Consider the following 13852-nt stretch of genomic DNA (forward strand, 5'->3'; position numbering starts at 1 on the left):
ACAGAAAATAGTTCGTCACTTAAACAATTCGTATCGCAGAGGCCGCTCAACTCGATTGAACACGTTCGCGCTGCAAGAGCTACCGACGAGTGAAAGAGACGTGTCTATATCTCTGTTAGTTTGACGTAGATAGCTGGTGCGCCACTGTTCCTGCTATAACCACTGTGTACCACCTTACCCTAATATTATTCGCTACCTTAATTTATTTACGAGTATAATCTAACATTCACCGGCTTTCTTTAATGTAAGCAAGCTCTGCATCTTAACGCATGTTGATAATTACACATTCGTAAATAATGTTTAATAATTTCTAATTATATATAAATTAGTTGTTAGAAAATCGTTCGTTTCTAAATATATGGTATCCTATACAATCATATGCAGTATGTATATAACGGCCTACATAGCGTTTCATTAATTCCAGTTTAAGTTAACTGGGTGGTGTGGTAAGATCGACCGCGCCTGTACCGCTATCTCGGCAAATAAATAAAAGATGCAGCGGAGAGTGGATACAAAGTAAGCTCCGCTAGCGAAGCCGTGTCTCAGTGCCTTTACAGACGACTAGCGAGATGGTCAACTACAAACGGGTGGTATGCGAGGTGGCAGTGTTGCTGGTGGTACTATCCGTCACCACCGCCGCACCTGCCGCTGATTGCACTCATGCGCATTACGATCAACGGCAGAATGGAACAGAAAACTATCGCTTGAACATCGACGGTGTTGTTATAGCAGTGGCACCAGCGGAGTCACTTCTTGAAGCAGCCTCAGACCTGAGTGACTATTTTGATATGACAAGTATTGATGTGTTACTTAAACCGAGTAGTGAAAGTCCATCTACGAAGCCCCAAGAAAGTCTTAAGCCCGATGCCGAAAAGCCCCTCAGTGACGTCAGTCTCAATTCAGACTTGCCCGCCCAAAAAAAAGATGCATCAGTCAGGAAACAGGAGAAAGCTCAAAGGTAATTCATTTATAAAATATAACAAATAATAACTTATTAATTAAGATTAATAAATACAATTCGCAGGGTTAAATACCCTTATCGATTTTTTTTTAAATAAAAATAATTATTGTCATTGATGAATTGTTTAAATTATAAGATGAATTCTCTTCACGTAACGCCTATATATAAAAATCAACAGTATTATCTAATCTGTATTATTTTGACAAATATATTTTTTTTTCAGACTGAAACACCGTCTTGCTAATGCTATAATACCGTTGCTCCGAAGAACGCGCCATCAATAAAGTGAACATGTATAAAAATCAGAAATAATATTAAGGCTACGTGTGATCTGCAAAGTGCATTTATTATGTATAATAATTTAAATCTAAGTTGTAAGATTGTATGTGAATTGTTTTGTTGAAAATAAATGATAATTTTTTATTGAAAAATCCCTAAATCGTTGTTTGTATTTCTTATATAATTTTCGAAGAAAGCTAAAAGTTATTTAGTTGTAGAAAAAAAATATTGCCTTATTTTATAAACCTTATAAGCTATTTAAAAAAAAGTATTTTTGATACTTAACTGTTATTAATGATATCAAAAATATAGCTATCACTAAACTTTATAACAATAAACCAAGATTAATATCTGATTGAGTTTTATTAGCCTTAGGAACCTTTCATTGGATATATTGTTAATTTTATTGTTTTACCATTTGGAACTGTGTGGTTCAATTAAAAAATAAGAGTCCAGAAACATGCCAAATGTATGTTGGACTGGACTTGCCTCGTATTATTGCCTCTTTTTTATTTTTTTATTTTTAAATGATTTAGTAACAATAATTACACGTATTCTTTGAATATTTCGATTTCGATGACGGACAGATTGCGATAGTTTTACAATAAGATTTCATCCTTTATACATAAAATCCGAATTCAAAAACGCTTCGTTGTGAAGTTTACTTGAATAAAATTGATTTGATTTGATTTGATTCGAAAAGCAATAAAGATTCAGTTCAAAATCTACTTATCTGATTAATATAGAAATTACAAGTCATGTTAGCTTTTAGTTCTTAGCATTTATTTGCATTTAAATATTTTATGTAAATTTTTTATGTCCCATTGGCTGCCTAAGGCTTTTGTTTTTGTGGTGAAAGTTTTGAAACCTTTTGACAGTCGAATAGGAACGACAATAAACAGAGGTAACATGTTAAGCTCATAAAAACGTGGCTATCACGGCTCTTAATGTACCTACATTAGCAAAGTACGATAAAGTTTTTTAATAATATAATTTAAAAAAAAAATATGTTCAAGCTTTAATTAAATCACGCTTAATCTCTTCGTACTGGTAAAGTCTATTTATATTTTTAAGAAAAACTCGAAAGAGTATTTTCTATCATTATCCGAGATCTATATTTGACTAATTATGTATAGTATAGTATAGTAGTAACACCTTATTACCATTAAGGTGTATAATTTTCACAATACAGCATAAATAATTAAAACTTATATTATTTATTCACTAGTTATTATTAGATAGTTGTATTTATTCACTAGTTTTTTTTCTTTCTTGATTGAAATTATTTTCAAGAGATTGGCATACCTTTTACATTTAGTTATCCGTTAAAACTTATTTATATCAATTTTATTTCTGGTAAGTTATACGTAAATAAAATTATAAATAATCAAAAATGTAGCTACTTACTTTTGACGATTTTCCTCGGTAAAGTTCATATTTTAAACCTTTGGTACGTATGTAAATTTTTAAAAAATCCCTCTTAAAATTGTCGTTCAAGTTGTTATTTCATAGTTTGATTTAGATTTTACTAATAAACAATAAACAGTATGATTTTAAAAAAACGCAGCGATGACTTATGTGTATTTGGAAATTTGAAATCTTATTTGACCGATTATTTTAAGATAAAACTTATAATGGTTAACAGGTGAGATAATTTATGACAAAATAATATTTGTGTAACATGTTGTGTGTATTACAAATTACCCGATAATTTTTGACCATTAAGTAAACTGTGCAAATAGGTATAAATGTGTAATTTATTACGATCAAAAGATATTAAATAAAATAAGAAATACATCCTTTTATAATCTGTATAATTATTTTATTATTCTTGAGAATTAGCACAATGAATAATGCAGTTAAAAAGTTTAGTACCATCTAAGTATATATTCCTGATATCAATAGTGATACGTAATAATTACAACATTATATCTGTAAGCACAAGTTATACATATATGAACATACTATTTACGACGACGACGACCGTTACACTACAGAAAAATCTCAGCATATTTTACAAATGATTTGAATTTTTTGGTCGTACTAAAACGTATTTTAAGTTGAAGATGGTCAGATGGAAGTCACTAGTCTGAGATGCAAGTGTTCCAGTGACACTAGATTATGAAAACTCGATTCTCGAATCGAACTTCATATTGGATTTAAGTATATAAGATAAAAATAAATAATAAATACAAGACTTACAGAGGCGATAAATATTATTAAGAAAAATAATTGATAAAAAGAACGCGTAGTTCAGTATTTTTTTATACATCTGTGCAGTGTGCACGATATATCTTTTAAAATATTAAGCGAATGAGTTTTTTGTACTTATTTTCTGTTTACGAAATGACCTACTGCCGTCTCACAGGATTGATGAAGATAATACTTAGATGCGAAAGTTCATTAAAAACTTAGCTTTCACTGACTATTAGGATTCAGATAATATAATATAGAAAGAGGTCATTGACCTTTGTATTATAGAAATTTGTGTTTGACTTCTATATCGTACTTATTTAAATTTTAGTAATATTTTAAGACCTTTCTAATATAATTTAAATAAAGTATAATATATATTTTTATTTATTTTCGATAAAACATATTGGCAACTGATTTTATTGATGTAATTTATTAACTAATGCGACGAGAACTACGATTAAGTCTTACATATTTTAACCCGCTCAGCGCGAAAAATTCTTATTTACTTGTTGCCTGAACAATAGCTAAATAATATATCAGATATTATCAAAATATAAAACGAAAGGGAATACAAAGACAATGTTTAATATTTCGCTGAGTATCTTTCGCCGGTTCTGCTCGGGGTATATTATTTTCCAACCCAGTCTCTGAAATTTGGCTCTCTGAATATTGGTTGATTAGCTAGTAGCGAGTAAGGTCCTTATCTAAACGAATGAAAAATTTAATGACCGCCAGGTTAAGTATAGTTCATATATAAATGCGTAACAAACAAACAAATAAGCAAACTCCATTCTCATTTTAAATATTAATATAAAAGTTTATCAGTATTTTTATTGGTTATATAGAATGATTAAAAAAAAAAAACAAAATAAAGGTAATATTTGTTATCTTATAAATTGTCAACAGAAATATATAATGGTAAAACCTTAATATTTTTGTCCAATTAAAAATTTGGTGTTAGGGCTTTGTTTAAACCCTTCTAGGTAGGTACCTACTACCCAATTTTCACTTTTTCCACTAAACAGCAATACTTTGTATTATCGTATTCCGATTTGAACGTGAGTGAGCCAGGGTAACTGTAGACAGACACAAAGGACAATTTTAGTTCCCCAGGAAATTTACAGGATTAGCAATATCTAATCGGTATTTCTTAGAGCACCAATGTCTCTGGACGGTGGTGACCAACTAACATCAGGTGATCTATTTAAGAAATCGCCCATCTATTATAATTAAAAAAATAACCATATTTTGAAATCAGTTTTACATGCGTAGTAAGTCAAAAGAGGAGATGTATACTAGCAATGTTAGATATACACTACATACATCATTAGCAGCCTGTAAATTTCCCACTGCTGGGCTAAGGCCCCCTCTCCCTTTGAGGAGAAGGTTTGGAGCATATTCCACCACGCTGCTCCAATGCTGGTTGTTGGATATACACTATAACCTGTCAAATGTAAAAGTTTCATATCAATCGAATTAAAAAGTCGAATTCTAGGTTAGGAGATAAAATCAGCAAGAAATTTATAAATGTTATTAAGACCTACTTTATTTATAGCTTTAATATTTACTGATATGCATGTATAAAGTGTATTATTAATTCGGTGTTCCTGCTATATTAACGATCACTTTTGATTTTACTATGAATTTATTTTTTATAATAATAATAATAATATGGGGTGTAAGGGAGTCTAATAAGGGGGGATAGACTCCAAGCCAACCTCACCTGCTCGTGGTGCACCCTGCTACAAACCAACGAGGTAATGGCGACCGATCGATGGCGGTATATCCATCAGGGGAGCTATCTAAAGCTTTTAGGCGTGAACATCTTACTAAGGTTTAGATAGTACAACTGGCATTAGCACAGGATGTCGGTTACAGGACGGCGGCGGAAGAGTATAAAGTATACCAACGGCGGCGTCCACGGGCTCAGTTAGGAAGCTTACTGTGCGCTCATCAAATTTGGACTAATATGATGAGTTCTCTTCGTCCAAATGAACAAAATTATGAATAATAATCCTTTAAATAAGCCCCTAGTTCCCGGTAGCTCCATGGGGGATGCTGATGATAGTAGGCAGTTAACTCGTGGCGCCAGGGGCAAGATGAATCTCCGGGTGGGAATCTTTAACTATCAGACGACCAATGCTAGTCTCTCGGACTCCGATACCACTGGATCGATAACGTCGTTATTAGCTACGGACGTTGTGCAGGAGGCAAGCGCCGAAACGCCTGCACCCGCCAAAGCTAGCAAACGTGCACGTAGGAAATGGAACGAAGCTATGAATATCTTTATCCTACGCACATATTTCATTCTAACATCTATGGAAACTAATACAAGATCGTACCTTCCCGAACTTCATTCTAGATTCACAGAAAAATTTCCGGATATGCAGGCCAGCAGGCAACATGTAGGAGGCCAGCGCCGGGCTATAGTTCGAAATAACTTATTAACTACTGAACAAATTCAAATGATACGTGAAGAGGCGGGTGACTACTTAAAAAAGAATCCTGGCCAGATCAAAAATAATGTAAGCGGTAGCCAAAGAATGCGCTGGGATAACGATTTAAATGAATTTATTATGAGAAGCTATTACAGAATTACTAAAGTTGAAACAAACAAAACTGCGTACAGACGACCATTACATCAATGCTTTATTTTAGAATACCCTAACCTTTCTCACGTATCTGAACAACGCGTAGCGGATCAACGTAGAATAATTATAAATAATAAACTTATAAACACCGATAGACTTCAAGAATTAAAAGATGAAATCGCAATAGAATTAGCGAGTCATAGCAATAATAACACAAATCTTACTGAACGTAACACAAACTTGCAAATATCACAAGTACAACATTTTCCTTTAGATAGCACCCAGACAGCAACAACAGCAGCTCCGGACAATTTACTTACTCTAACTCCTGTAAGTCTACCGATTATTTCTGAAAATACTCTACAACCTGATACTAGCCATAACACTGTACAAGGTACTGAACACAATAACAACTTACAACATTTACCTAACCTGTCCAGTGACATACAAAATCAAATTAAAGAGACGTTCTTGTTACTTTTAAATAAATATAAAAACTTGGATCCCACCGATAGACCCAGTATTCCTAAACAAAAGACCTCCAAAAAATTTGCTAGCATAGTACAATATATAAACCTATCCGTTCTTCCTGCCCACATATCACCAGAATCCGATTTTAGTGAAATTCAAAACGCTATATATTGTGGCGGCGTTACAGCTTCTATATATAATGGATGCAAAATAAGTGATCACCAACCTATACACAAGACAAGGCTTATACCTAAATGGCAAAAAAGATTAGACGATAAAGTTGCGGCCCTTAGAGTAAAAATTGGAAGACTAACAGAATACATTAACGGCAATACGAGTAAGAAAATAAAACTCGAAGTTGATAATATTAAAAAAGCTTACAAAATTCATTCACGTCATGAAAATGCTAATACAGAACTGACTCATTTTCTCGATACTCTGAAACAAAAACTAACCGCTCTCTCTAATCGGTTACGTAGGTATAAAGAAACTGCTCTTAGAAAACAACAAAATGGCTTATTTAATAACAATGAGAAATTATTTTATAGAAACCTTAATGCAAATATACAAGATAGTAATAACGTAACTTCAACAGATATGCCAGAAGCAACAAAATTACATCAATTTTGGTCTAACATATGGTCTAATCCTAAAACACATCATGAAACCGATTGGATTAAACGAGATAGGGAAATATTAGTAGATTTACCTGAAATGAAATTTGATGAAATTAATATTGATATTCTGGAACAAGTTATAAACAAAACACATAATTGGAAAGCTACTGGATCTGATAAAATACACAACTACTGGTATAAAAAATTTACATATTTACATCCGTTGCTACTTTGTCATATAAATGCTTTTATAAAAAAACCGGAAATGATGCCTAACTACATCACATTAGGGTCAACATATATGATATCGAAAGACCGAACTGATTTAAAAAATCCTGCTAAATATAGACCCATAACTTGTCTCCAAACTATATATAAGATCATTACCTCTTGTCTTAGTCAATTAATTTACAGTCATGTGATCTCACAAAATATCTTAACGGAACAGCAAAAAGGATGTAGGAAGGGTAGTTTAGGCTGCAAGGAGCAGCTGACTATTGATGCAGTTGTTTCTAAGCAAGCAATCACCAAAAAAAGAAATATTTACACTATGTATATTGATTATAAGAAAGCATTTGATTCAGTACCTCATAGCTGGCTCATATACATACTTGAACATTATAAAATTCACCCGTTTATTATAGATTTTCTAAAAAATACAATGCTTCATTGGAGAACTACTCTCAAAATGTTTAATGGCAACCATAGTTTAGAAACAGAAACAATAGAAATCCGACGTGGAATATTTCAGGGCGATGCGCTGAGCCCCCTGTGGTTCTGCTTAGCTCTAAACCCACTATCTACACTTCTTAACAATTCCAACTTGGGTTATAGACTTACATGCAATAATAAAAGTTACACTCTTTCACACCTTCTTTACATGGACGACATCAAATTATATGGAAATAGTTTCAGTGAAATTAATAATCTTGCTGATCTCACAGAAAACTTCTCAATAAATATTCATATGGAATTTGGCATAGATAAATGTAGTATACAATCAATTAACAAAGGCAAAATTGAACAAAACTCATATTGCCTTCGAACTGGTGAAATAATAGAACCCGTAGATGAAATATCTGGTTATAAATATTTAGGCTTTAACCAAACTAAACAGATCCACGAGAAACAAACTAAGAAAATATTAGAAAAACAATTTAAAACACGACTGCATAAAATACTGAAAACACATCTAAATGCCCGAAACACTATAAAAGCAATAAATACCTATGTCATTCCAACATTAACATATTCATTTGGCATAATACACTGGTCTAAAAGTAATTTAATTAAGTTCCAACGTCTTATAAATACAACACTAACAAAATATAGAAAACACCATCCACGATCTTGCATTGAACGGCTAACGCTACCGCCAAAAGAAGGTGGTAGAGGCCTTATCGATATCAAAAATCTCCATAACTCCCAAATTACCTCTATACGTGCATTCTTTCATCACCAAGCCACTAAGACCCCACTCCATTATGCTATAGTTCATGCAGACATAAAACTCACTCCTCTCAACCTTAAAGACCATACCAAACAGAAAAATGAAGTAGTTGTCTCCACAGAAGAAAAAATTAACACCTGGCTACAGAAATCACTTCATGGGAGACATCGCCGCGATTTGATGGACCCAGTTGTAGACAAGATAGCGTCTAACATGTGGCTCAAACGCGGTGATCTCTTCCCTGAAACAGAGGGTTTCATGATGGCAATCCAGGATCAAATCATACATACCAGAAACTATAGAAAACACATCATCAAAGACCACACACTACAATCGGACCTTTGCCGACACTGCCGCAATAGCTCAGAAACTATACAACATATCACAGGAGCATGTAGTTCAATAACACAGACAGATTATAAACATAGACACGATCAAATAGCTGCCATTGTTCACCAATACCTAGCATTCAAATACAAACTCGTCAATGACAAAACTGCTTATTATAAATACAAACCAGACATCATCCTCGAATCACGTGATTTTAAGTTGTATTGGGATAGGACTGTAATAACTGATAAGACTGTGCACTTTAATAGACCGGACATTATGTTACATGATAAGAAAAATGAGACAGTATACCTTATAGATATCGCTGTGCCTAATACTCATAACATAGTTTCAACTTTCACCGAAAAAATTGCCAAGTATACTGATTTGTCTATCGAAATTAAATCTCAATGGAAAGTAAAAATCGTAAAAACTATACCCATTATCATTTCATCAACTGGAGTCATTCCTCAATCACTTTTCTCCAGCTTACAGGCGCTTGGTATTCACAAACTCACTTTTATTTTATTACAGAAAGCAGTTATACTCAATACATGTAGAATTGTTCGGAAATTCTTATCTAATGATTAGGTAGTCCTAACCGTTTTTGTTTGGACAAAATCCCGCAAAAACGGAAAATAAAACCTCGATAAAACGAGAGCATTGAAAAAGTAAAAAATATAATAATATAATAAAATAAAAGCCTTTATTTGTCGACCAAAATACTTATAAATAACTTATAATATTTAATCTAGTTTAATAAATATAAAAATAAAATAGTTTATTCCATACATGTGTAGATACATAAAATACAATCCATTGAGAGTTAAAGCAGGAAATACAAAAAAAAAAACCAAAGGGTCAGTTTGTTAGTCAGCAATACTTCAGCAATAAAATAAAACAGGAAGAATGCCTTCGATATGATGAGTCAAACTAATTCTCTTAAACGAAAACAAAACCACACTAATAGCAACTAAATTCCAGCTTTACTTGTATTGTATTGTATTGTAGTAATTTACAATAAGTACTACGAACTATTAAAAAATCTACTTTAGCTCATCGTTATCGATGCACAGTTAGTATCGACTCTTGACTGTAACGTAAACGTTATTATGGATCTTAGAGTAACGGTACTCGGAACTGTAGGATTACAGGCTTATAGGTAACTGCTCCGAGAATAATTTGTCCATCTATATTACTTGTTCAATAATTTTGATAGTGAGAAATGTGCGCGTGCGCAGTTTATAGGAAACTCGGTTATCATATCGATGACCTGCGGTCACTGTCAGAGGTGACACACTTACAACGAATCCATAACACAAGACGACACGATTATATTAAGAAAGCATTGTAATCATATAAAAAAGTAATGTTTTATTTGTCTGTTTAAAAAGGTACCTTATTTATTTTCTTACTTAATGTAAATAAATATGTATTATTATTCTTACTCGTGTTATACTTTTATATATCATTCATTTTGTTGCGAAAATAAGTAAAGAGAGCTTAGTTTTTTCTTATATGAATTATATTATATTTTTAGCACAATCTAGATTTGTATCCACTGGCCCACTGGCAGATTGCAAGCTGTAAGTGTCACACGTGCTATATGTAAAACTAAAAGCGTTCGTGCCGTTTTAACCGTTACAATGTACTCGATTCATCTCGCGACTGGTTCGCGGGTGCTCAGTTAAAGGAACGCGAGAAATGACAGCGTCCAGTCGCCGACCACTAGGTGAATTAGACGCACGCGCATGTACGATGCTGTTATTGCTCGCATGCCTGTTTGCCGCCGCGGCCGCCGCGCCAAGTTACGACCAACGACAGGACGGCAATTTTAACGTTCAAACGGATGTACAAAATGTCGTCTTACTCATTGGCTTACCAAAGAAATTACCTTTCGGTAACGTTCTTGGCTATTTCCTAAGAAACTCAAAGACAGGAAATGACAACATACAAGCGCAGGACAGGTCTGATAACCATGTTATGGAAGCCTTCGTGGAACCTAGCACGCCGTATCGAGTAGAAATCGGTTCCGAAGGTGAGAGATCGGTGGAAGGCGACAGTGGTAGCGGGCGTGATGAAGAGGTAGTTATCGCGGGTCGGCGGCGTTTAGAAACGGAACCACAACACCAAGAAGACGAAATGAAGCTCATAGGAGCGACAGAACAGTGTGGTCCGGAACGTGAAAGAGATCCAGTGACGCTCACATGCCGTTTCCGCGATTCTGCTCCAGAAAAGACGCCTGAAGTAGTTTCTTCTACAGCATAACATCGTTCCGTCTAATTTATTTATATTATAAGTTAAATTATTTGTTACGCCTTATATTTGTGATTAATTGTAAATTATTTTTATAATAATAGAGTAAAGTAATTTAAAAAAAGGTAATCTCTTATTTATCACGTATTATTATTAGAATATTATAAGGGATATAGTCATTATCAGAATTAAAATTATATCTGTTTTATTATTAAACTTATAATCATTATGCCTCGCGTGCGCCATTTGCACAGTAAAAATAATTAACAATTTTCGTTTTTTAATTTATATGAACAGATTATTACTCTATTATAACTACAAGTAAGGAATTATAATTAAATTGGAGTAAAAATTTTACTTTGCAATTTATGTAATTAAGTATATATTCGATAGGTATAATACAGTTATGCCTTAAAAAACTTATCTAAAACACAATGTTCAATATAAATCACTGACGCAGTTGAATCTATTATTAGCTTATCATCACGTTCGTTTGTTCATTTGTTATAATTAGACTGCCACTATTAATAAAGATCAATACATTGTATTTTTAACTAAAATTATGAATATTCAGCGATATTATTAAACGTAGCAACGATCCTGCGCGTCGCCAAAGTTGGATACAAAATTTCCCTGAAAGACTTACATATTGTTGATCCCGTTGCGTTTAATAGATAAAAGAAAAGTAAAGTTATATCCTCTTGTCCTAATCCAAGTCCTAAGCATAACTAATGTATGGCTATGTAAAATTATGTAACTATCAGTTCAGTGGCTTAAGTCGCGATAAGGTAACAGACAGACAGATTTACTTTCACATTTATAAAAGTATTTTTTATAAAGTATTTCTTTATCAAGAAAATGTTTTAAGATGTATTCAGTGTCAGATTATTCATAGTGCAGTATTAACAACTACGTAGAGCCCAGCCCATGGAAATTTCTCTTATTTGAATAAGATTATGTCATATATTCATAACATAGATATAAAATCATACAGAAAAAACAACGTAATAATTAATAAAATTGCATTGTAGTGGAAAATATTATTTAAAGAAGTTAGAAAAGATCAAAGAGGCGAGATATATAGGTAGAGTGGATAGGTATATAACAAAAGTACAGCCTATTTTATATAATATAATAAATTTTATTTTATATAAAAAAGTAAAGCCATATTAGTTATTATAATAACTCTATCGTTTTAAGTTATTTACTTTTACTTTTGATTAAACTTATTCAATTTGATATTGACTGAAATAACACAGGAATATCAAATTTTTGTCTTACGATGAATAAAGATAAAAGTTTAAAATGTAATCTTAACATTAAATACGGAAATATCTGTACATAAACATATGTTATCTTAAATTTTTTTTCATTATACACAAGTAAGTAGTCTAAAAAAAATCCTGATATTTGTTATTGATGTGATATAACTTTAAGTAAGGCCAATTCGTATGCCGTGACGTCAAACGGCATGACGCACCCTTATGCCGACATGTCCCTTCCCGACGCCACCCCCTAGTCTCCACTTTTAGGTGTGTGTATTTAACTTTCCTCTATTCAAACCATAATAGGAGAAAAGCCAAATAAACAATATTTGACAGCAAATTGATGCCAAATTATTGGTCGAGAGCTTGATTAATCTACGATATTCAAAATGGATTCGCGAAATAAATGGCGTTATGAACGTCGACTACCCTGTTATCAAAATTTTGGACGTAAAATTTAGTGTAGTAGTGTTGTATTATAAAAAGAGATATATGAATCATAAACTCTTAGTACTTAGAACACAATATACCTGAGTTATTAGTAAATCGCATGAAATACGTAAATCTAAGGTTTGTTTATCTTTTTTCCTACTTCCTTTGGAATAGGCTATACCTCTTTATCTAAACAATATCTTAATTTGTTATTTTTAAGCATTTAACAAGATCAAACTGTCATTCATAATCAGTTTGGATTAACAACCCGACATTGACAAATCAACCCGGATCTAATATAGAATCCGTGATGAAGCAATTCTCGAATCTTGATATTCGATTATCTGGACTATTACTTAAATATGTCTATAATTGTCTTTTGCTGCACTAGTATGAGTTCTATAAATTAAACTAAAAATTAAATTAGATTTTACTTGCCGGTTATTTATAGTAGATTGTATATTCTAGTATATTTAAAAAGGCTCGTCTTAATTCAGTTTGTAGGCGGTGCATAAAACCCCGGCGATGATGGTCAAATCTTGGACCATTGTAATATTTTTTGTTGAGAGGCAAATATGTTTTGGAGATCGTGTGAGCACTCCTCGCGGGGGGGGGGGCGCTTGTTGACGGGGCTGTATTCTTATGCGAAATGTCCAAAATGCACGTTTATTTGATAATTTTGTATATGTGCCTTCGATAGCTCAGTTGGTAGAGCGGTGGACTGTAGCCGTGCGATTGTAATCCATAGGTCGCTGGTTCAAATCCGGCTCGAAGGATTTTTTTCTTGATAATTTTTTTTTTTCTTTCTCTCAAATATTTTGAAACGTCAAATGTTTATCTTAAAACATAACAAACGAGTAATACAAACAAGTTATCCAAATGGATATTAATTATGTTTGTTAAATAAATGTGAAATAACATAATGGTCTAGTTTATTTGTTCTTCATTTATCCTTCGCAATTTGAGTTATAGAAATATTTCAAGATGGGCAACACTGGAACAAC

The 13852-nt window shown here is 32.8% G+C and overlaps 2 protein-coding genes and 1 non-coding gene across 3 annotated transcripts; all 3 read left to right on the plus strand.

Annotated features, from left to right (window-relative positions):
• Positions 1-499: 499 nt before the first annotated feature.
• LOC125064831 lies at positions 500-1395 on the plus strand. The gene is made up of 2 exons (XM_047672083.1): positions 500-958; positions 1185-1395. Exons 1-2 carry the CDS (start codon positions 570-572, stop codon positions 1243-1245), a joined length of 450 nt encoding a protein of 149 aa, XP_047528039.1. The 5' UTR covers positions 500-569; the 3' UTR covers positions 1246-1395.
• A 1326-nt stretch (positions 1396-2721) lies between these two features.
• Positions 2722-11244, plus strand: LOC125064737. Its single transcript, XM_047671930.1, has 2 exons — positions 2722-2885; positions 10446-11244. The coding sequence occupies exon 2, from the start codon at positions 10600-10602 to the stop codon at positions 11161-11163; it is 564 nt and encodes a 187-aa protein (XP_047527886.1). The 5' UTR covers positions 2722-2885; positions 10446-10599; the 3' UTR covers positions 11164-11244.
• Positions 11245-13538: 2294 nt separating this feature from the next.
• Trnay-gua lies at positions 13539-13624 on the plus strand. The gene is given in 2 exon segments: positions 13539-13575; positions 13589-13624. It is a non-coding gene; the product is annotated as a tRNA-Tyr (tRNA).
• The last annotated feature ends 228 nt before the right edge of the window (positions 13625-13852 follow it).

This window comes from Vanessa atalanta, chromosome 6, assembly GCF_905147765.1.
Source record: "Vanessa atalanta chromosome 6, ilVanAtal1.2, whole genome shotgun sequence".
NCBI classification, from domain to species: Eukaryota; Metazoa; Arthropoda; class Insecta; order Lepidoptera; family Nymphalidae; genus Vanessa; species Vanessa atalanta.